The 19,905-nt window shown below is 48.6% G+C and overlaps 1 protein-coding gene across 2 annotated transcripts; it reads left to right on the forward strand.

The window, feature by feature from the left end:
• Nucleotides 1-353: 353 nt before the first annotated feature.
• CNNM1 (cyclin and CBS domain divalent metal cation transport mediator 1) lies at nucleotides 354-19,100 on the forward strand. 2 transcript variants are annotated; one of them, XM_081863479.1, is made up of 13 exons: nucleotides 354-2,572; nucleotides 5,842-5,985; nucleotides 6,833-6,973; nucleotides 7,384-7,553; nucleotides 8,725-8,824; nucleotides 10,317-10,364; nucleotides 11,617-11,679; nucleotides 14,457-14,623; nucleotides 15,653-15,821; nucleotides 16,135-16,251; nucleotides 16,347-16,463; nucleotides 16,733-16,841; nucleotides 18,448-19,100. In XM_081863479.1, exons 1-12 carry the CDS (start codon nucleotides 595-597, stop codon nucleotides 16,810-16,812), a joined length of 3,294 nt encoding a protein of 1,097 aa, XP_081719605.1. In that variant the 5' UTR covers nucleotides 354-594; the 3' UTR covers nucleotides 16,813-16,841; nucleotides 18,448-19,100. The 2 variants fall into 2 exon arrangements, with proteins under 2 accessions (XP_081719605.1, XP_081719606.1); XM_081863480.1 differs by lacking the exon at nucleotides 11,617-11,679 and having other exon boundaries at nucleotides 355-2,572.
• The last annotated feature ends 805 nt before the right edge of the window (nucleotides 19,101-19,905 follow it).

Below are 19,905 nucleotides of genomic sequence, written 5' to 3' on the forward strand. Positions count from 1 at the left end.
TAGAGAGAGAGAGTGGCTGAAGGTGCCTGTAATGTCCTGGCATCCAAATGGCACAAGCAGATTGTGAAGTAGGACTTTGGATGTGCTTCATCATGTCTGAGCGTTTATAGCCTCTTTGTAGTATTTGCCTTATTAACAGAAAAGCACAGGAATAGAGCAAGTCACACCATTGGTCTACCTAGTTTGGTACAGTTAAAGCTATGGTTTTCCCAGTAGTTATGTATGGAAGTGAGAGCTGGACCATAAAGAAGGCTGATCGCCGAAGAATTGATGCTTTTGAATTATGGTGCTGGAGGAGACTCTTGAGAGTCCCATGGCCTGCAGGAAGATCAAACCTCTCCATTCTTAAGGAAATCAGCCCTGAGTGCTCACTGGAAGGACAGATCGTGAAGCCGAGGCTCCAATACTTTGGCCACCTCATGAGAAGAGAAGACTCCCTGGAAAAGACCCTGATGCTGGGAAAGATGGAGGGCACAAGGAGAAGGGGACGACAGAGGACGAGATGGTTGGATAGTGTTCTCGAAGCTACAAACATGAGTTTGACCAAACTGCGGGAGGCAGTGGAAGACAGGAGTGCCTGGCGTGCTCTGGTCCATGGGGTCACGAAGAGTAGCAGCAATGGAAGCAGCAGAGAGCCACGGCACCCGTACTTTTGCTGTACACCAAGACGCCTTCTTAGACGGTCGAATGAACTCCTTGGACAACGCCCTCCCCTGCCCCGCGATGTCACAAGGGACCAGGCCAACGGATGATGGACGGAATTTCGAACTCCGACTCGAGGTCAACTATTTGCATCCGCCTGAATCCGGAGGGCGCCGAGCAATCTGCACGCCTCCCGCCTCGCCCGCGCACGCTCTCGGCCCCGGACAGCGCGGGGGGCCGTGGGCGGGCCAGCCGGGCGCCGCTCGGCCAATGAGACACCCCGAGGGGCTGGCCGGCCCGCCCCACGCCCACGTGGCCCGCCAGCCGCTCCCCCCCCCCCCCGCGCCGCCGCTGCAGTATCACGTGCGGCCGGTGGCTGCCCTTCGGAGCCCTGCTCGGAGCCGCGCGCCCGGGATGCTGAGGATGGTGGGCCAGGCTTGGAGCCGCTTGGGGCCCGGGCTGGAGCGCCGCAGCGCCTGCTGCTGGGGCCGGAGCCGAGGCGCGGTGCTGCTGCTCTTCTTCTCGCTGTCGCCGCGGCCCCCTGGCGGAGCGGCGTGGCTGCTGGGGCTGCGGCCGGAGAGCACGGCGCCGGGGCGCGTGTGGCTCGAAGGGGGAGCGCTGCGGGCCGTGGAGGGCTCCCGCTTCTTGCTGCGCGTCTATTTCCAGCCGGCGGCCGAAGGCAACGCCAGCGACGGCGGCCGGCGGCAGGAGAGCGAGCGACGGCTGGTCTTCGTGGAGCAGCCGACCAAGGCGGAGCGCTGCCCGGAGCGCAGCGCCTGGGCCTCGGATGTGGAGGTGCTGGGCCCTTTGCTCCCCGGAGGCTCGGCCGGCTCGGCTTTGGCCGAGGTGAGGGTCCGGGAGCCGCGCAAGGGCGAGTCCGGCGCCGGGCCGGAGGGGCGCCGCTTCTCGCTGTGCGCCTGGGACGGGCGCGCGTGGCAGCTGCACGGCGCGCGAGGCGGCTTCGCGCTGCAAGTGCAGGCGCCGGCCGCGGGCTTGTCGGCGGGCTTGGTGCCGCTGCCCGCCGAGGGGTGGCTGCGGGTGCTGGGCGCGCTGGTGCTGCTGGCTCTCTCGGCGCTCTTCAGCGGCCTCCGCTTGGCGGTGCTGTCGCTCGACCCGATGGAGCTGCGCGTGCTGCGCAACAGCGGCTCGGCGGCCGAGCGCGAGCAGGCGCGCAAGGTGGAGGCGGCGCGCGGCCGCGGCGGGAGCGGCACTTACCTCCTGTGCACGCTGCTGCTCGGCCAGGCCGGCGCCAACGCCGCGCTGGCGGGCTGGTTGTGCGCCTCGCTGCAGGCCGTGCACAGCCCCTTGCCCGAGGCGAGCCAAGGCGTACCCTGGCTGCCGGTGCTCATCTGCACCGGGGTCGTTTTCCTGGGCGGGGAGGTGTTGCCCTACTCGGTGTGTTCCCGCCACGGGCTCGCCATCGCGGCGCACACGCTCTTCCTCACCCGCCTGCTCATGGCCGCCACCTTCCCGATCTGCTACCCGCTCAGCCGCCTTCTGGACTGGGCCTTGCGCCAGGAGCTGAGCATCTTCTCCACTCGGGAGCGCCTGCTGGAGACCCTGCGCGCCGCGGAGCCCCATGACCTGGTGAGCGAGGAGCTGGCCATGGTGCAAGGGGCCCTGGAGCTGCGCACCAAGGTGGTGGAGGACATCCTGACGCCCCTCAGTGACTGCTTTATGTTGCACTCGGATGCCATTCTGGACTTTGCCACCATTTCCGAGATCCTGCGCTCAGGCTACACGCGCATCCCGGTCTACGAAGGCGAGCGGCGCGACAACATTGTCGACTTGCTGTTCGTCAAGGACTTGGCCTTCGTGGATCCCGATGACTGCACCCCGCTGCAGACGGTCACCCGCTTCTACCGCCGCCCGCTGCACTGTGTCTTCCATGACACCCGCCTAGATGCGCTGCTCAAGGAGTTCAAGACGGGTGAGGGCCCGGGGCCCCAGCCGCTCGCCTCCCGCCAGCATCACATGCCTCTCTGCTCCCTGCGTGCCCTGCTTGCGAGGTACCCTGGGATCCACATTGCCCCCTCCTGCACTGGCCTGCCCTCTTGTCTTAGCTTAGTCTTGTCCTGCCTAGGTAATGTGGCTGGACTCCTGGGAGAGGTGCAAGGGTGTGTGTGTGTGTGTGTGTGTGTGTGTGTGTGTGTCTGTTTCTGTGTTCTTGTCTTGCATGGCTCATGCAATCCTAATATTCCCTAGACCTTAACTGAGTAAGCAATGCTCTCCTGGAGCTGCTTGAGAGGGAATGCATTGCTGTGTAGGCCTAAGCCCCCCCCCCAAACCCCTGCACCCAGTGTGCATAAACTCATGTACTGAATATTCTGCTCTTAGCTGAGTGATTCATGCATTTGCCATTTAGCCCTCCTTTCACAGCAGCCTGAACCTGGTCTGCCAGTTCTTTGCCTTCAGCAACTCTTGTAAGGAAGATGACTGTGCTATAATCTACCTATTCCAGCTGAGTGTTAGGAATACAGCAAGATATACTTGCTGTGGGCATATGAAGCTACCAAGTCAGACTTTGGGTCCATCTAGGTTGGTACTGGTAGCGGTTCCCCAGGATCTTGGATAGGGTTCTTTACTAATCCTATCTAGAAATATAAACTTAACCCTGAGACCTTCTGCTTTGAAAAGAATGTGCTCTACTACTGAATTATGGGCCTGTTCTCAACAGAGAGTCTACTGAAAATAGCCCCTCCCATGTCATCTGTGCGCATGCCTGCAGTTGCAAGATAGCTGCAAAGCAAATAACCCAGCCCTGGCTTCTCTTAACACCAATTTAAAATATCACAGAGAACAGCACCTCTCATATCATATGCAGAGCCACACCAGGTGTTTAAGGAATATTTGGTGCACATTTCAAGGACATGACTTCCGTCAAAGAATCCTGGGAACTATATTTGGCTAAGGGATGGTTCTGAAAATTGTATCTCTGAGGGGAAAGCTACAGTAGGAATCTGCAGCTTGCTAGATACCAGGTTAGAGGGAAAACAGAACAGAAAAAGGTGCAAGAAACAGTAGGGAACAATACAGCCAGTAATCCAATGTGGCGCTCCAAATGCTGTTGGACTCCAGTTCCCATCAGCCCCAGCAAGGGCAGCCAGTGGTCAAGGATCATGGGAACTGTAGTCCAACAACATCTGGAGGACCACAGATTTCCCATCCCAAGTATAGATTGTCCAGCTAAATGAAAAAAATGGGCCAAATACCACTGGACTTAACTGGGATTGCGGATGCCTGTCAGTGCCCAAAACTATAACTTATCTTCCTGATAACTTTTCCAGACATAGAGCCCATATTCCCTTGCTTTTGCTTCTTAACATGGTTGATTGTGCCATGGGTGTGCAGTGCTGCTGTTAGGAAGAGAGAACAAAGGGTATAGTTTTGCTATATAAACATCGTATCAGACAACTTATTTTGTGTTCAATACCTCTCATCAGTTAGCATTGTGCACCTTAATTGTTAGGGATATGTGAGCACACTGAACCAGAGTAATACCTTGTTTAAGATTTGTCCAGTGGTGTTTAAGATTTGTCCAGTGGTTGTGCCAGACACAGTCAATCTAAAGCAGCTGCCCTTTTGAAAAGCAGGGAATTTTATGTTTGGTCTTGAATTTGGCTTATTTAATCTCCAGGTGTGCAGTACAGGCTCCCCTGATGCTGTTCAGCTTTGCTCTGGCCATATGGAAATCATTAATACCCATTGATGTTGTTCAGGGTCACCAACATTCACAATTTTATTGTGAACCTTGTGATATCTGGTGCCAAAGCTGCAGCAGCTGAAATTGTGGGAATTTTGCCCTGTATGGTTTTTTTGTTTTGTTTTTTAAATAGCATTTTTTTAGATGTTGCCTCTGCAGTACAGTTGAAGAAGTTCAGAAGGCTTGGAGCAAACAGCAATAACTGCTTCTCTCAAAAACTGATGAGGTGGTTAGTACATACATACATTGAAATGTACCCAGTTGTGTGAGCAGATGGGATGAACTCAAAGGAATCCTCACACTTAAGTTAGTATTAAAACGAATAGGCACACAGTGGAAGCTGCACCTTTGAATGCTGTCATGTTGGTGATCAGAAAGCATCAGGGTGGGTAGGACCCAGTCTTAACAGATAATGGGTCTGCACTGCTTAACAGCAAAGAGACCAAGGCTAAGCATTTATTAGATCTATGCATCTTGGCTCTCATTCACCTCCACTTTGCTGAGAAATATTTGAAAGCAGCTTTCAGAACTACCCACAGTATGGAAGCTGAGATGCAGCCAATGCTAAATATGACATCTCATGGCCTGTCTTCATTGTTCCTTTTGATGAAGCTGAGCACAATCTTGCTGAGTCATGTTCAGCTTGCTTTCCTCTCAGTAGTGCTACTTCCTAGCAAATTATTCCCCATTTAGATGTTTTGAAATGTTCGTAAAGCAGCATGCATGGAAAAGAGCAGCTGCCAGCATTTTCTCAGAGTTAGGTGCAATGCTCTGGGGGAAGAGAGTCATGTAGAAAATGAGAGGTAAGTCTGGAACCTGTCGTGTTTCTTCCATGATCATTGAACTCTTAAGCCTATGTTCTTTGTTTCAGTGCTCAGGCCCTGTTAAAAATGGAACGTCAGGGTTTGTTTTTAATCACAGTAAAATAAAAATCATATGATTAACTGTTTCACACGCCTTCCGAAGTAGGAACCCTAGTCAGCTCCCAAAGCATCTTCCTGGGCACCCATAATAGTCCCTTGGTTGTTTATTGAAGAGTTCTTGAATTAATGGCCTTTTCTGTAATACTTTAATCTTGATTTCAGTGTAAAAATAGGATGGGGCATCGGGTTGGCTCATTGCTGAAGGGCACCTGATTGTATGTTTTGTATTGTCACAGAATCAGTGTTTCCTTGACATTACTCTTTTCCTTCACACCATTATGGACCTCTCACCTGTACCAACTATCATGACACCTTCCCATTCAGGTCACAGCCCTTTCATTTCACAGCAAATAAGATGTATTCCCTAGACATACATTGCTTACCTGTCCTTGGCACGGATGGGATAAAATGGAGTGCTTTTGCTTTGCATACTCATTTCAGGAGAGGATTGCTACCCAACTGAGCACTTGAGTCAACGGGCCCTCAAATATTCTAACTCCTTTTTGTTGGGTGCAGTGGGGCAGTTCACTTGAACTACTGCTCAGCCTGCTTGTGTTCATTCTCTCATTGCAGGTAAATCACACCTGGCAATTGTGCAGCGGGTGAATAATGAAGGGGAAGGAGACCCCTTCTATGAAGTGATGGGAATCGTCACGCTTGAAGATGTTATTGAAGAGATCATCAAATCTGAGATTCTGGATGAGACAGACCTCTACAGTGAGTATTTGGAAGCACAGAGGTGACTACTCCCCTAACCCTCAAACAAGCATCTAGAAAGAAGCAACTTCAGTCAGAACCAGTTTTAATTTTCTCATTGTGATTTTATGAATTACTGATCTCGCTGCTTGACAGAAAGTGGAACTGCTGCTTCCCCCAAAGGTCTGAGGCAATGTTCCTGCATCAGAACTGTTTGGCTTAAAGGGTGGTCTACTAATGGCTTAAGTAATGAAACACTGGGAAAGAGCTGTAGGTAGTCAAAGAAGCCATGTCTTCAGACTTTGTTTCAATGTCATGATTCAGCTCTGAGGCACAGAGAAATTAACAGATAGCTCCTGAGGTTGTACAAAATGTCTTCATCTCACCACAACTAGTTTCTGCACTTCTGTGCTTTCATGATGTGCATCTTGTCACATATTATAAAATAACCGCTCTGTGTTGCACTTGAGATAAGAAACGTTGGAACGGAACATCTTATGTAGTGGGAACTCCTCAGTGTGCAGAGCAGGGCAAATGGGTGCCTGCATTTTACTGGTCATTGCCATATAAAAATAATAAAGATGGCTCAAGAAATCCACAAACGTCACCAGTCTTTGGAACTCTTTGAGTTTGCAGACAGGAGGTTCCAGTTTCAGAACTTCTAACCACCCCATCATGTACTCAACGAATAAAAGAGTTGAGGAAAGGGAAGAGGAGTTGCATACACTTGAAATCTTCTAGCTGTCTATCTAGAGTCCCATAAATCATTTTGTTTTGCTTCCAGGTTCAGGGGAAGAAGAGATGGAGACAGGGCACCATTTGTAGATTAGCAGTGCCATAACTCTGTTTTTGCTATCCTGACTTTCAGCTGACAATCGGAAGAAGGAACGGGCCCCCCACCGGGGTCGGAAACCTCATGACTTCTCCATTTTCCGACTTTCGGATAGTGAGATGAAGGTGAAGATCTCTCCGCAGCTGCTCCTGGCCACCCACCGCTTCATGGCCACAGGTACCCAGCCCTTCCAAAGCACCTTTAATGATGAGGGTCCAGTCCTTGCCTTGAGCCAGTGCTGTCAGCAACCATGATGCCTGCATACCTCAAGGAGCTATACTCTTCAGCTTTCCCAGTTCAAGATTCAACCTGCTTTATGGTACAGTGGAAATTATTTGAGCTCCCTTTTTTTTAATCTGGACAGAGAAGTTGATGGGTGCAGGGCACAAATTTTGCCATGGCTAGCAGCCTCCCTGATAAAACTAAGCCAAACTTGCACCACCTGAACTGGAGAATTCCCTCTCTCTTCTTGAGTTTCCATGGCACCCTTGGTCACCATTTTGGGTTGTCATTGGCAGATCATAGAAGGCGTAAAGCCCTATCTCACTAACCTCAAAATGCTTTCCTTTCCCATTTTTCCCTTGCAGAGGTCGAGCCCTTCAAGCCCCCCTATCTCTCAGAGAAGATCCTCCTGCGGCTGCTCAAACACCCAAACGTCATTCAAGAGATGAAGTTTGACCACAAGAACAGGCGAGCCCCAGAACATTACCTCTTCCAGCGCAATCGGCCAGTTGACTACTTTGTGCTCATCCTACAGGTTGGTCAAACATTCCTTGAGAATCCGTAGTCCCGGAGGGTGAAGTGACTGCTAAGTATAGCACAGCTACACCCACCCTTGGATCTACAAGGCCTTACTTCCCCAGCTGGATTTTAAAAGTGCTGCAGCCTAGATCAAGGAATAAGGTGTTGGATTCCAGTTCTTTTGCACTAAAGTTGACGATGCTCTAAATTTGCTACCGGCGAACCACCCATAGGAAGTCCTCTTACACATGGGTGTAGCAGGATTTATTGGGGGGGGGCAGAGCTGAGTTATCTGCAATGCAATTGGTCAGTTAAGTATTTTTATTTATTTACTTGATTGGGGGCAGCTCCCCAGCACCCCTTGCTACGCCCATGGTCTTACAGTTACACTGAGTCATCTAGATCAGTATTACACTGGCTGGCAGTGACTCTCCAGGGTTTAAAGCAGGAGTCTGTCCCAGCCCTACCTGGATATGCCAAGATTGAACCAGAGACCTTCTGTGTCCAAAGCAAATGGCTCTACCACTGAGCCACAACCCTTCCCCACACTTTCATCTGCATATTCAGCCTCATCTATGGCAAGTTTATGGTGGCAAGTTTAGTGATGTTTGTAAGGTGGGTAGAAAACCAGCATGCCAGAGCCTCGCCAACAGGTAATACTTACCTCTTCTCTCTGTTTTAATAATGTTGTTTACAAATCAATATTTGGGGGGGGGACGACAAACATCCTGTTAGCTTGAGCTAGGCTTATGGCAGCCAACCACTAGATACTCCAGTATACTTTTCTCCCTGCCCAAGGCTGGCTTTTATCCTTAACCCCCAACCCTGGAATCATTCTTCCTGTGTCCCTTCTGTTGATGCTTCAGACTCCTATCAGACAATCACTCCAAACCTATCAGGTATGGACTCTCCTAGTTTGTCCAGGGGCCCTCACTCCCAGCTTTTATGTGTCTCTCATTATCCTGTGTTTTTTCCTATTGATGCCCCAACAGCCTTGGCTCACACCTTCTGCTATCTACTTTTATGAAGGTACACCCACATGTATCCAAAACAGCCTTTGTTTTGGTTCAAAGCAGTTTTCTAAGATGCACTGGCTTTGTTTTTCTTCCTCTCTTTTTTTAAATGAATGACCAAAGATTGTGAGGACAAGGGTTGAAGTGCCTTTCCATTGTTTTATGCTTCTTCAGGGGAAGGTGGAGGTGGAAGTGGGGAAGGAAGGCCTGCGTTTTGAAAATGGAGCCTTCACGTACTACGGAGTCCCAGCTATCATGGCTGTTGTCTGCTCAGGTAAAAATCCAGAGCCAGCCACAGAATGAGTTGAGGGAAGCTCCAACGAAGGGGCTTTTGCTGATGGCAGCATTTGGCTTTTCACAGAAATGCAGAATTAGCAAATTGTAGTAGGGCAGAAAGCGAACAAAGGAAGAGGGGGAATGCAAAGGTCTGAAAGTAGAGCAGAAGTAATGGAGAAGTCTTGGTAACTGTGCTAAACAAGCCTGGGGGCCAGCCAGAGTCATCCCAGCCTGTCTATCTGGCCTGTTAGGATTCTTCCCCAGATAGCACCCTCCTTGAGGGTCCCTTCTTGGCTGCAGTACTTCCTTGAACTCTGATAATGCCTCTTGCTTCCCCAGATGGAGGAGAGAGAGAGGTGGAGGAATGTGTGCAGAAACTAGCCTACTGCACAAGGGTGAAATTTAGGTTCGTTGCTCTGCCCACTGCTGAAAGGCAGTTCCCCCACCCCTGCCAAACTTGGCAGCCTTTCATTTCTGGCCCTTGCCCTGAGCTTTTTGGAGCCGCTAAGCCCACACGGTTGAATGCTCTTCTCCATAAGGCCTAAACGCTCTTTCCAAGTACAGTGTTTTGACTTCAGGTACTCATGAACTCTAATTCTGTGTTGCCCTTTAATTCTGTGCTGCAGCCACCTGAGCATGTACAATTTGAACAGCCTTGCCAGAGGGAAATGGTCAGTGGTGAAGTGGAAGTCACTGAGCTTCTGGACCACTCAGCTTCCTGTTCACATGGTTGGCAGCAATCTATATGGCTTCTCATGTAGATGTGGAAGAACAAGCCCATCCCCTCATAACATTTTTGGAACTGCAGTATAGGAAACATTAATGGAAAGTCAGAAGGAGCAGTGTCTGTGAGAGGGGTGCTTTCTTATCCTTCTAAGCTGGCAGACTTTGTGAGATACATTAAAAGCATCGCTGTAGCAGGGACTGCCAATCTCTGGCCAGTCCAGGCAGGCTGCAGCTGGTATGGCTTTCCATTGTTGGGATGCGTCCAAGGAAACGGGGGCAATTTGCAGGCCCCCAGCTGGCTCCAGCCCACCAGCCGGTAGCCGGGCGATCTCCAGTCCTTGGCACAGCATAAATCAGCAACCCGCAGCTTCAGAACTCTTCAGAAGCTGGAGCACGCTCTAATCAGCAGAGTAATTAACTCTTCGCAACAGAAAGGCGGACAGAGGCATATGTAAAGCATATTTACAAGCAGTTTATTCAGCATAGATCAAGACAAAGAAAACATGTCTGCTCTCCTTCATATCTAAGAGCAGGAGGCACTAAGCAAAAGCTATACACAAAAGTTCCCAGCAGGCTGTGCTGGAATGTAAACAGACATGTGACATACAACAATCCACATATCTGTTCCTCTTAGGTGAAACGGAACATCGATATCCTAACATCCATACCCTTCAGAGAAAGGGTCTCTTCCCTGTACTGTGTAGGGCTGGTACTACAAAGCTCTGACTTGAGACTCACCTTCCATCTGCCTCCTGTATTTTCAGATAACGACGTGCGCAAAATGAGCAGCCTGGCCGGGTCGTCTTTCTTGTGTACGTATTTTCTCCCTGACCTACTCTTATGCTGATGTGGATAATGTGGAGCGGGACTGCTCAGGCAAGACATCCCCTGAAACACCCAGTCTGGATAGAAGACTGGACTTTCTACCACACCTCCCTCTCACATCCCCTGCCCCTTGTCACCATCCCCCTTCCCAGCCCAGAACAGGCAGTCCTCGTTTTCCCAAGCTGCACCCAGAGACTCTGCTGGTCATTATTTACTAGGGTCCTAAATCCAGCTCTTCACCCCACCTTCCTATCGCTTCATTCTCTTCCTCTGCCTCTACAGCCAATCAAGAGGCAACGGAGCGGAGGAGCCCTAAGCCTCTCCTGCCCACATCTCTCCTGTTCTGGATTCAGAAAAAGCTGGAGCTGATCCTGCACATACTTAATATGTGTGGTAACTTGATCAAGTATGCATGCATTGTGTGTGCATAACAAATATCCCTGCTCGCATGCAGAACACCCACCTTCTCTCTCAAGACAGTAATGCTCCATGCAAATAAGAAAAATCTGTAGGAATAATAGTTATGGCCCCTAACCTTGGGTCCATAATCTCTTTTGAATGCCCAGAAACAATCCATACCATAATGTATAATTTGGTGCCGCCCAGTGGTGATTGGCAGAGTTGCATCATGGTTCTATAAGAAATGCTCATGACGTATTTATTAAAACCTCTTTTTCTATTTGTCCCATGATTTCAAATCATGGGTCCAAGAGGGTTGTTGCTTCTTCTTTTTCTGGTCCCACCAGCTTTACCCAGAATTGGAACAAATGTCAATCTGCAGATTCAGCAAACAAACAAAACCCCTCTGGCACCTATGATTTGAAATCGCAGAGCAAACAAAAGTGTGGCTGGGCCCTAATTATGATGTTGGATGAGGCATTGTGTCTGTGAAATAATGTTGGTAGCATATGGAGTGAAATCTCTTCAGGTTCCTTGTTCTGGATATCCCCCCCCCCCCAGTCCGGAGAGGGTTCTCCATAATATAACCCTACAATACTACAGATACTTAGGCCCTGATCTAGATCTGGCAGTTTGCCCGCCAGACCTTTCTACCTGTTCACTTTATAAATAGCTGCAGGAAAGACAGCTCCACTCTGTATCTGTAAGCAGTTTGCAACTTTCCGAGCTGTAATACTGTTGTCTATCCAGCCTAGTTCTTTTCTGTTCCTTCTAAACCCTTTCCCTTGCTCCTTCCCCTGCCCCCTGGTTTTTGTCTCCTGATTCTGGCCCCCCATCTAGTGCCTGTGTCTGTGTCTCGTACCTTCGCCTTCAGCAGAGGGGAATCTCTGGCTGGCTCCCCAGGTAACTGTATACATAGCACCCAGCAAGAGTTCCCATGCTGCTGCCTGCTGATCCTTTTTCCAGCCCTGCACATTGGAGTATGGAAGAATACACACTACACTATCCTGCAACCTCATGATTCTGTGCTTAAATGCGAGCCCTTCCTCTAATTCCACATATCGGCATATACTCTGCATGCATGCAGAAATGAACACTTCATATTTTTGCATGTGCTGTGCTTCTCCACAACTCTTACCTATTTGCCTGTGCTGAGCGGAGATCTACATCAAAACACCAGGGATAGCCACTTTCCCATAATTTATCATACACATAGAGGAGCTGCAAACAATAAACATTGCATATAAGTATGCATGTGTGCATATACAGAATATGTGCATACAAATCCATATACAAATGTGTGCATATGCAGAAATGTGCTGTATATGTTTCTACAGATTCCAAGCTCAATTGGCCAGTTCTAAAATTAGGGTCTAGGGACATACCTCCTTACTAGATGGATTGTGTTCTCACTATTGCAGCTGAGCTGTGCATGCTTTCACTTTTCGACAATAGAATTTCAAGTAATGTGCATGGTGCCCGAATTAAGAGAGACCTTCTTATATGGGGGAAATGAGCTAAGAAAGTGCCAGTCAAAGAAGAGGGGAAAAGCATGGATTGCATGTGAAAATGGTAAACATGCATTTCCTGTGTAAATCTTACACAAACAGCAGTTAAAATATTAGGAAATTGGGATTGCAGGGAGCTGTTATAGGGAAATTTTGTGGAAGCAGAAAGGTGTCTTTTTTTAAGTCACTGTTAGAGACATTTCTGCATCTGATGATGTAGACTCTAGTCTCTGAAAGCTCTTGCCATAAATACTCATTAAGGGCCACAAATCTCTTCTTACTGCAGTAGGTATCCTACAAGGTGTTTGATGTGCTATGGCTTGCAAGGAAGGGAAGGGAAGGGAAGGGAAAGGAAGTCAAAGAGACAAGAAAGATTGGGATCAAGGGAATTAGTAAAGTGGAGAACTTGACATGAAATGTTGCAAGACAGAATGGTCAAAAGACAGGGAGGAGGTAACGCTCCAGAAAACACGAAGCTAAAAATATGAATCTTAGCTAGTGGAGAAAATGAAAGAATATAGTGTTAACTAGCTTTGTCAGTAATAAAACAGGAAAGTGTGGTGTTGACAGTGTTGAAGAGGAAAATAATAGTAACAAAGGATATTGAAGTAAAATCCAATTCTATAGGTGCTGTGTTAATAGGTTTTAAGCTGGTGCTCTTCATAGGCAGGAGAAACACAATCTTAAATAGGGTGTAGGCATTGCTTTTTTTCAGCCGGAGCTCTGGCACCTCTCAGGTGGGTTCCATTGCCATTCATAAACAGGGAGAAATTCATGGTGAGCTCTCCTCCCTGTACTGCACAGGGAAGTCTGAGGAGTGAGTGGAAGAGGAGAGAGGATGCTGACTTTTCAGCTTTCAGAAACCTCCCCCCTTAATACATTGTAATAAGTTGTTCAGTTTGGCAGCTGATCACCAATGCCTAAACCAGCCCCTTGAGCACCATAAAGCAGTATGGAGGGAAGGTTTCTGCATGGAGTAGGAAAAGGTCTCCCATGAACAGTACTAGCAGGTTCCTGTTCCAGGCTGACGAGCCCTGGTTAAAGTCACTTCTCTTAGCATGTGGGGATCACACACCTCAACATGTTGATGGGTGCCTGCTAAAACAGGCAGAACTTCCACTGAGGTGCCCGAATTTCTACCAGGAGAAGAAATTAAGCAGATCAACAACCCACTTCTTGTTCTCAGAACTGCTCAATGCTGCCCAAACTGCTGCAGACAAAGGTGCCACTCAAATCTGCAAAGTGTTGTGTTTATGTTATCTATAAAAGCCATCCATTCAGTGACTCGGTAGGAAGCAACACTGTTACATGCTCTCAGGCTCATTTGGAAAACCTGAGCCATTTCTGTTCCTTGTCAAGCAAGAGAGAGCCAGCAGTTTCTCCAGTTTTTACTTCAATCTCTTCTTGCTGTATTCCCCATCAAGCCTGCTTATTTTTGAAGCAGGCAGAGCTACAGTGGTGACCTGAATCCACATCATGTGAATAATCCCTCAAATTTTCCTCTTGCTAATATCCTCTCTGCATAGTCTTGCAGCAAATCAGCTTGAGAAGCATGGTGTGGGCTTGCGTGCTGTGGGCTTTTTTGAAAGAGCAGATGTTGGTTTAAAGCAGAGGTGGGTGGGGGCAAAATCCTTCAGTAAGCAAGCTGCTCTCTCCAACCCTGCTGCCTGTTGTATTTATTATCTGCCATGTCCCATCCCAGCTCAGCATTCTTTCTCCTTGAGCAAGTCTGTGACATTAACCCCAGAAGCTACCCTGGTCAGGCCAGCCCTATCGTTAGGCAAAGTGAGGCAGTTACTTCGGGTAGCAGAATGGAGTGGAGAGCTGTTCCTCCTAAGTTGCCCAGCCATTCCCGTCTGCATGTACTTCATGAAGCCTGCTGCTTCAGGGCAAAGAGAGGACCCTGATCACATCACCACGGTTTGAAGATTCAGCTGTCAGCCTAGTTGACAGCTGTATGGAAACAGAGAGGGTACATTGTGTCCTCCACCAGCAAAATCTTTTGGACTGAGACTACTCTGGATTTCATGGCTGGAGGTGATTGTGGCCAAATTTACATGCCAGACTTGAGGAGGGACTTGAGAAATGCTTCCCCGAGAGCCTGCACATTAGCCATTGCCTCTTCGCTGTGAGGGATAATAGTTTTGCTCACTGCTTCCTCTTTGTCTCTAGTGAACCAGTCACCATCCCGCTGCAGTGGATTAAACCGCTCAGGCGAGTCCCCTATCCGAGAGCGCAATGACTATGGAGGCAGCAGTACCCAGCTCTACAGCAGCAGCAACAACATCTACACGCCAGATTACTCGGTGCACATCCTCTGTGATGTGCAGTTTGTCAAGGTATCTGCTGGGCTGGGCGACTGGAGCAAGTGCAGACTCCTTGCCGCTTCTTTGGGCATTTTGTGGTACAAGGCTATCCTGTATGTGAAAGCTGTTCATCAATTGAACAGTCAAGCAGCATCGACAGCGTGCAGAACAGAGAGCTGATGCCTGGTGAGATTTCAGTCTTGAATTAGGTGGACGGAAATGAAAAGGCAGAGCAATAACAACAACAACAACAACAACAACAACAATAATTTATTCCACCCATCTGGGCAGCTTCCAGCAAAATATTAAAATACAATAATTCATCAAATATTAAAAGGTTCCCTAAACAAGGCTGATAAGGGATGCAGGTGGCATTGTGTTAAACCACAGAGCCTAGGACTTGCCAATCAGAAGGTCGGCAGTTCGAATCCCCACAACGGGGTGAGCTCCCGTTGCTCGGACCCTGCTCCTGCCAACCTAGCAGTTTGAAAGCATGTCAAAGTGCAAGTAGATAAATAGGTATCGCTCCAGTGAGGAGGTAAACGGCATTTCTGTGCGCTGCTCTGGTTTGCCGACGACTGGACCTAATGGTCAGGGGTCCCCTTACCTTTAAACAAGGCTGATAAAGGTTTGATAAAGAAACAAAGATGGAAGGGAGAGGATTGACGAATAGCACATCACACAGAACCTCCAAGGCTCTGGGCTTCTGTAGACCCATTTGTTTTGAGGCAGGTTTGGGCATCCTTGTAATCCTTTGGTTGCTGAGACACAGCTGTCTTTCCCTGAGGATGGATGCTGCTGGACCAGACCAAAGATCTGCCTAGTCCCAACACCCCGTTTCCTACCAGGTGCCAATGGGAAAGCCACTAGCAGGGCATGAAGGTGGCACAGTTTTAAAGATAGCGAAGGTGGAGGAGATGTTGCAGTGAAATGGAAGAACTTCCAGTAGTTGAGTTGCAAAGGGATGTGGACGTGGGTTGTAGCAGAAGATGTAAGGTGGATTTTGGAGATGATGAACAAAAACGAGTCATCTGAATATGGGTCGCTCTCTCCCATGCCCAGATCACACGGCAGCAGTACCAGAATGCGCTGGCTGCCAGCCACATGGATAGCTCACCCCAGACCCCTGACATGGAGGTTTTCAATGATGCCGATTCCACAAAGGCACCCACCGTCAGAGGCACTCCACAGACCCCCAAGGACGACCCTGCCATCCTCCTGCACGAGAGAAGTAGGTACAGCTTGAGGCATGTTCTGACCTTGCGATGGTGTACAGTAATGAACACCGTGGTGGATCACATTCACTGCCGATTTTGACAAATTTTGCATGTGTAAATTGCTTGTGCGCCCATCCTAGAGCAAAGGCTCAATGTGAATTAAAACCAGGTCAAATGGGAGAAAGCTACATTAACTGATAACAGCCCACCTTTGACTTTATCCCTGGTCATCCTTCACTGAATTGTTGCCACCAAGTATCCCACACTTAAAATGTACACATGTCCTGACACACTTGCTGTGGTGGTTTCTCCTTCTGAACCCTGCAGTTAGCCACTCAGACCTGCATCTTAAGAGCCCGACAGACTCCGTGTTCCTGCACATGGAGGGAATCCCTCACATCCAGGAGGAGGTGGCAGGCTGCCTAGAGACCGGCACGCAGCAGAGTAAGTATGTTGGGAGCACGGTGGCATTTAGGTGGGTCAGGAACAGGGAGAGAAGAGTGTTGTTATACCTTATCTTGGATATTGTTGCCTTACAGAAAACGAGGGCTGCCTTTTCAGGCTGGAACCTGAAACTTCAAACAGAGAAATGGAGATGAGCATATCCCCAAGTGGCCCAGAGGAGCCCCTGGGAAAGAAGTTACTCCGGACCCTAAGTAAGTCACATCAAAGACCCTGGAGGGGGTAAATGGGGACCACTTGAGTGTAGACTGGCTCACCACTGGGGAGGAATGGTTGGATGCAGCTCCTAGGGAGGAAGCTACTGAGAGAGTGTAGATTCACCAGCCACCAATCTGCTTGAAATTCCCTGAGCCTGTGAGGTTGCGCGCGATGTGTTAGGCCTGAATAGTCTTGTACCCTCCCATTAACATTGCCATTTAAAGCTGGGCGCTGGTCTGCAACAGTGTGCTCCTTGACATTGCAGGTGGGAGGAGGAGAAAACCGTCAGCAGATAGTGAAAAGAGTGCAGATGATAATTCCAACTTCACACCTCTCATCACATGAGTGGCAACATGGCCTTGCCCCGCCCACAGGTGAGTGGCATGTGTTGCTGTGTTCTTGGCACTGCTGGTCTCTCATGAAGCTATGTACATCAGCTGTGAGCTAGGCACACAAGTCTCTGCACGTGTGTGTGTGTGCGCGCACACACACACACAAATACCATTCTGTTAACTTATTGGTATATGGGATTTTTCTATTTCTGCAGTGGTCCTTCACCCCTTTGCTGTGCAATCCCAGTACTGAAGCTCTATTGTGCGGTGGTGTTTTTTTGTTTTGGTTTGGTTTTTTTAAATAGCATGTCTCATTTCATGAATGTGTACTTTGGTGGTGTTTTAAAGAAGTATGTTAATTGTGCAATTCTGTGCTGTGCTGTGCTGTGCAAAACCAGTGTTAGTGTTCATTCGGTTCCATGTATTCTTGAGAGGGAGAAATTGGCTTTATGATAGTATCACATTAAGAATAAGTGGACCAACCACAAAATGTGTTTCCCCAACCCCTAAAGGGGAATTGTCTTGTTCATGGCTCCAGATATCTGAAAGAGGAGTTATTATATTTTAATGATTATATTTTATATGAGCACCCATAATCACTGGTCAGCCTTCTCCCTGCTGTCCTATATTGCTCTAGCAGCTGCCAGCTCCAGAATTGAGTCCTTTAAAGCCGGAGATTCCAAAGTGTGGTCTACAAGTTTCAATAAGGTAGTCCACAACATCTGTAGATTGTGGTTGAAGATGGGAGACGGCATATCTATCACGTTAAATATTCCTATTGCTTTTGATTGATTTTTCATTGCTGCTTTTACTGTTTATATTGTATTTTATTTTGTACATTCTGAAACCGTAAAAAAGCAGCAGTGAAAATGCAGTTTTAAATTGTACATCATCTAACATATCATATTACACTTATTGCAACAAGTAGAAAAACCAGGTTTTTCAAGACCTTTAGCAATTTTGTAGCAGTCTGTGGGATAAATAAGTTTGGGAACCTGTTTTTGTTTTATGGGAGGCACTCAATTCTGGAGGTGGTGAAGGCATTTCCTCCCCCTTCCCTTCCATATGAGCTGTCAGGTGTTTGAGCAAGTGAATAATTTCCCCCTTTCCTCCATTTCTTTTCTGCCCCATCCCCAATTCACACATGAACATTCCACGTCTTGAGGTGCTCTCATTAAAAGGTGATTCATGATTAGCCTTCACCCTTCTTTAGCGCTTTAGAAATTTCCTTTCTCCAATCTCTCCTTTTTAGGCTCAGCTACCATCAGCATTCTGCAAGCTCGTGGGTTCCTGCCAAGTCATTCTTGGGTGGTGGTGATGGTTTTTAATGTACTTCCCATTCACCAGCTTTTATAGTTCTACAGACCTTTATATCATTCTCAAGAACCTGTAAGCCGCCATGTTGTTTTTGGAGTGGCCACATTTTACTTCAAAACCAACAGGCACTTGAGAGGAATGTGCTTAGGGCACACTTGGCTCTGTGCGCAATGGCCCTGTGCTTTTTTCCAAGTGCTGTGTGTAGGGGGCCTGGCCCTGAATTATCACATAAATACAAGGGGCTGCATGAAACACTGTGGCGGGGCAAAGAGGTTCCCTGCCTCTAGTTTACTGTGCTGAAAAGCTGTTGTTGTATTTCCTCCTCTCTCAGGTCTGCAGCATGACAGCCGACTGTGACAAGATCCATGTGTGCGTGATGGCACCTGCTTCTCTGTCTCACATCAACTATCCCCTACCTCCAGGGCTTGCGGTTCAGATGGCAGCCCTTTAAGCTTGAGAGGTGGCGCCAAAACGCGGAGAAAGCTGAGCAAGGAAGGCCCAGCAAAAGAGGTGGAAACGAGAAGGTGACCGCGAAGTGGTGGTGCGTGTGGCTCCCTGTGGGTCGTCCTAGCAGGGCAACGTCCTCACCATCTCAAATCTTACTTTCATGGGGTAATGCCCAGAGGGAGGGGGTGCCACACGGTCAATCCCCCTTCCTGCTGGAAGTGCCTACCCTTCCTTATGCATGGTCCAGCACAGGGGGCCCCAGTGCATGTTTGTGCAGCCAACAGCATCGTACCATCTGCTCCCTCTTGTATTCATGTCTGTCTGGTCATTATCCCAGATCTGTTGTTCCAGACCCGTTGCTGTTTGTAACCAGCACCAGCTGGCTTTGGGCTGGCAGTCTGAAGGGCAGGTCAGCGCACTGCTCACCTGTCACCTGTGCACACTGAGCAATCTTGTCCTCCAGGCTCAGACAAAAAAAAAAGTTTTGACATCAAGCATCTGTCAGGGAGAAATAAAATGTTCTTGTTTTACATTAAATCAACCCCTTTCATGTGTAGCTTTTGAGTATGTCTTTGAGAAAGGGGCAAACGTACATTAAAGGTTCTGGTGTGAGGGGGCACCAAAAGCCCTGGTCTTAACATTCCTGATGTTTAGTGGTCAAGCTAGAGACCTGAGTCTAGCAGGAGCCATTTTCAAGCAGGTTTTGTAAGTGCAGTATTTAACTGGCGAAGAAGCGTGGCTGGCACCACACAGGTTTGGAACGATTTGCCTTTTTTTCCCTGTGTCCAGGCATCTGGGGTGACAATTCCCTAGCTCCTCCTCATAGCCTTTTGTTTCCAAGTGAGAAATGGCTTTTCATGCTAACTCCAGGTCTCGGGCAAAAGCATGGAAAACAGGCCTGCACTGCCTTTGCTGTAGCCAGGAAAGCATTGCTTCATTCTCTTAAATAACTGCCCTACTTCTCCTTGCTTATCATAATCCCAAGGGACACCCTTTGTCTTCCTCTAAAGCTTGTACACTATCTGTTAAATTTCTGCTCTGAAGAATACCAGAGTTTCCTTTGCTTTATCTCTAGGTCAATACATTAAAATGCTCAGTTCCATTAACTCTTTGCAAAGCAGCACTTTGTGAACCTCAATCCCAGGGGCCAGTTGTGGGCTCTAGTCCTTGGGATTCTCCCCAGGTCACACCCTGTCCTGTCCTCAGCCATATCTCTTACCAGCCCTGCTTTGTACCCTCCTTCAGTGCCTTTTGCCTAGCTGAAATGTGTTCCTCAACTCTGATAATGCCTATTGCTTGCTTAGAGGGTGTGTGTGTGTGTAAGTAGCCTATTGCAGCAGGT

This window comes from Podarcis erhardii (assembly GCF_964252035.2).
Source record: "Podarcis erhardii genome assembly, chromosome: 5".
NCBI lineage: Eukaryota > Metazoa > Chordata > Lepidosauria > Squamata > Lacertidae > Podarcis > Podarcis erhardii.

Coding starts and splice junctions, on each gene's coding strand:
- CNNM1 (XM_081863479.1), top strand. CDS start 595: ATGGGGTCACGAAGAGTAGCAGCAATGGAAGCAGCAGAGAGCCACGGC. Junction 14,624..15,652: donor GTGATGTGCAGTTTGTCAAG/GTATCTGCTGGG, acceptor TCCCATGCCCAG/ATCACACGGCAGCAGTACCA. Junction 16,252..16,346: donor AGAGACCGGCACGCAGCAGA/GTAAGTATGTTG, acceptor GTTGCCTTACAG/AAAACGAGGGCTGCCTTTTC.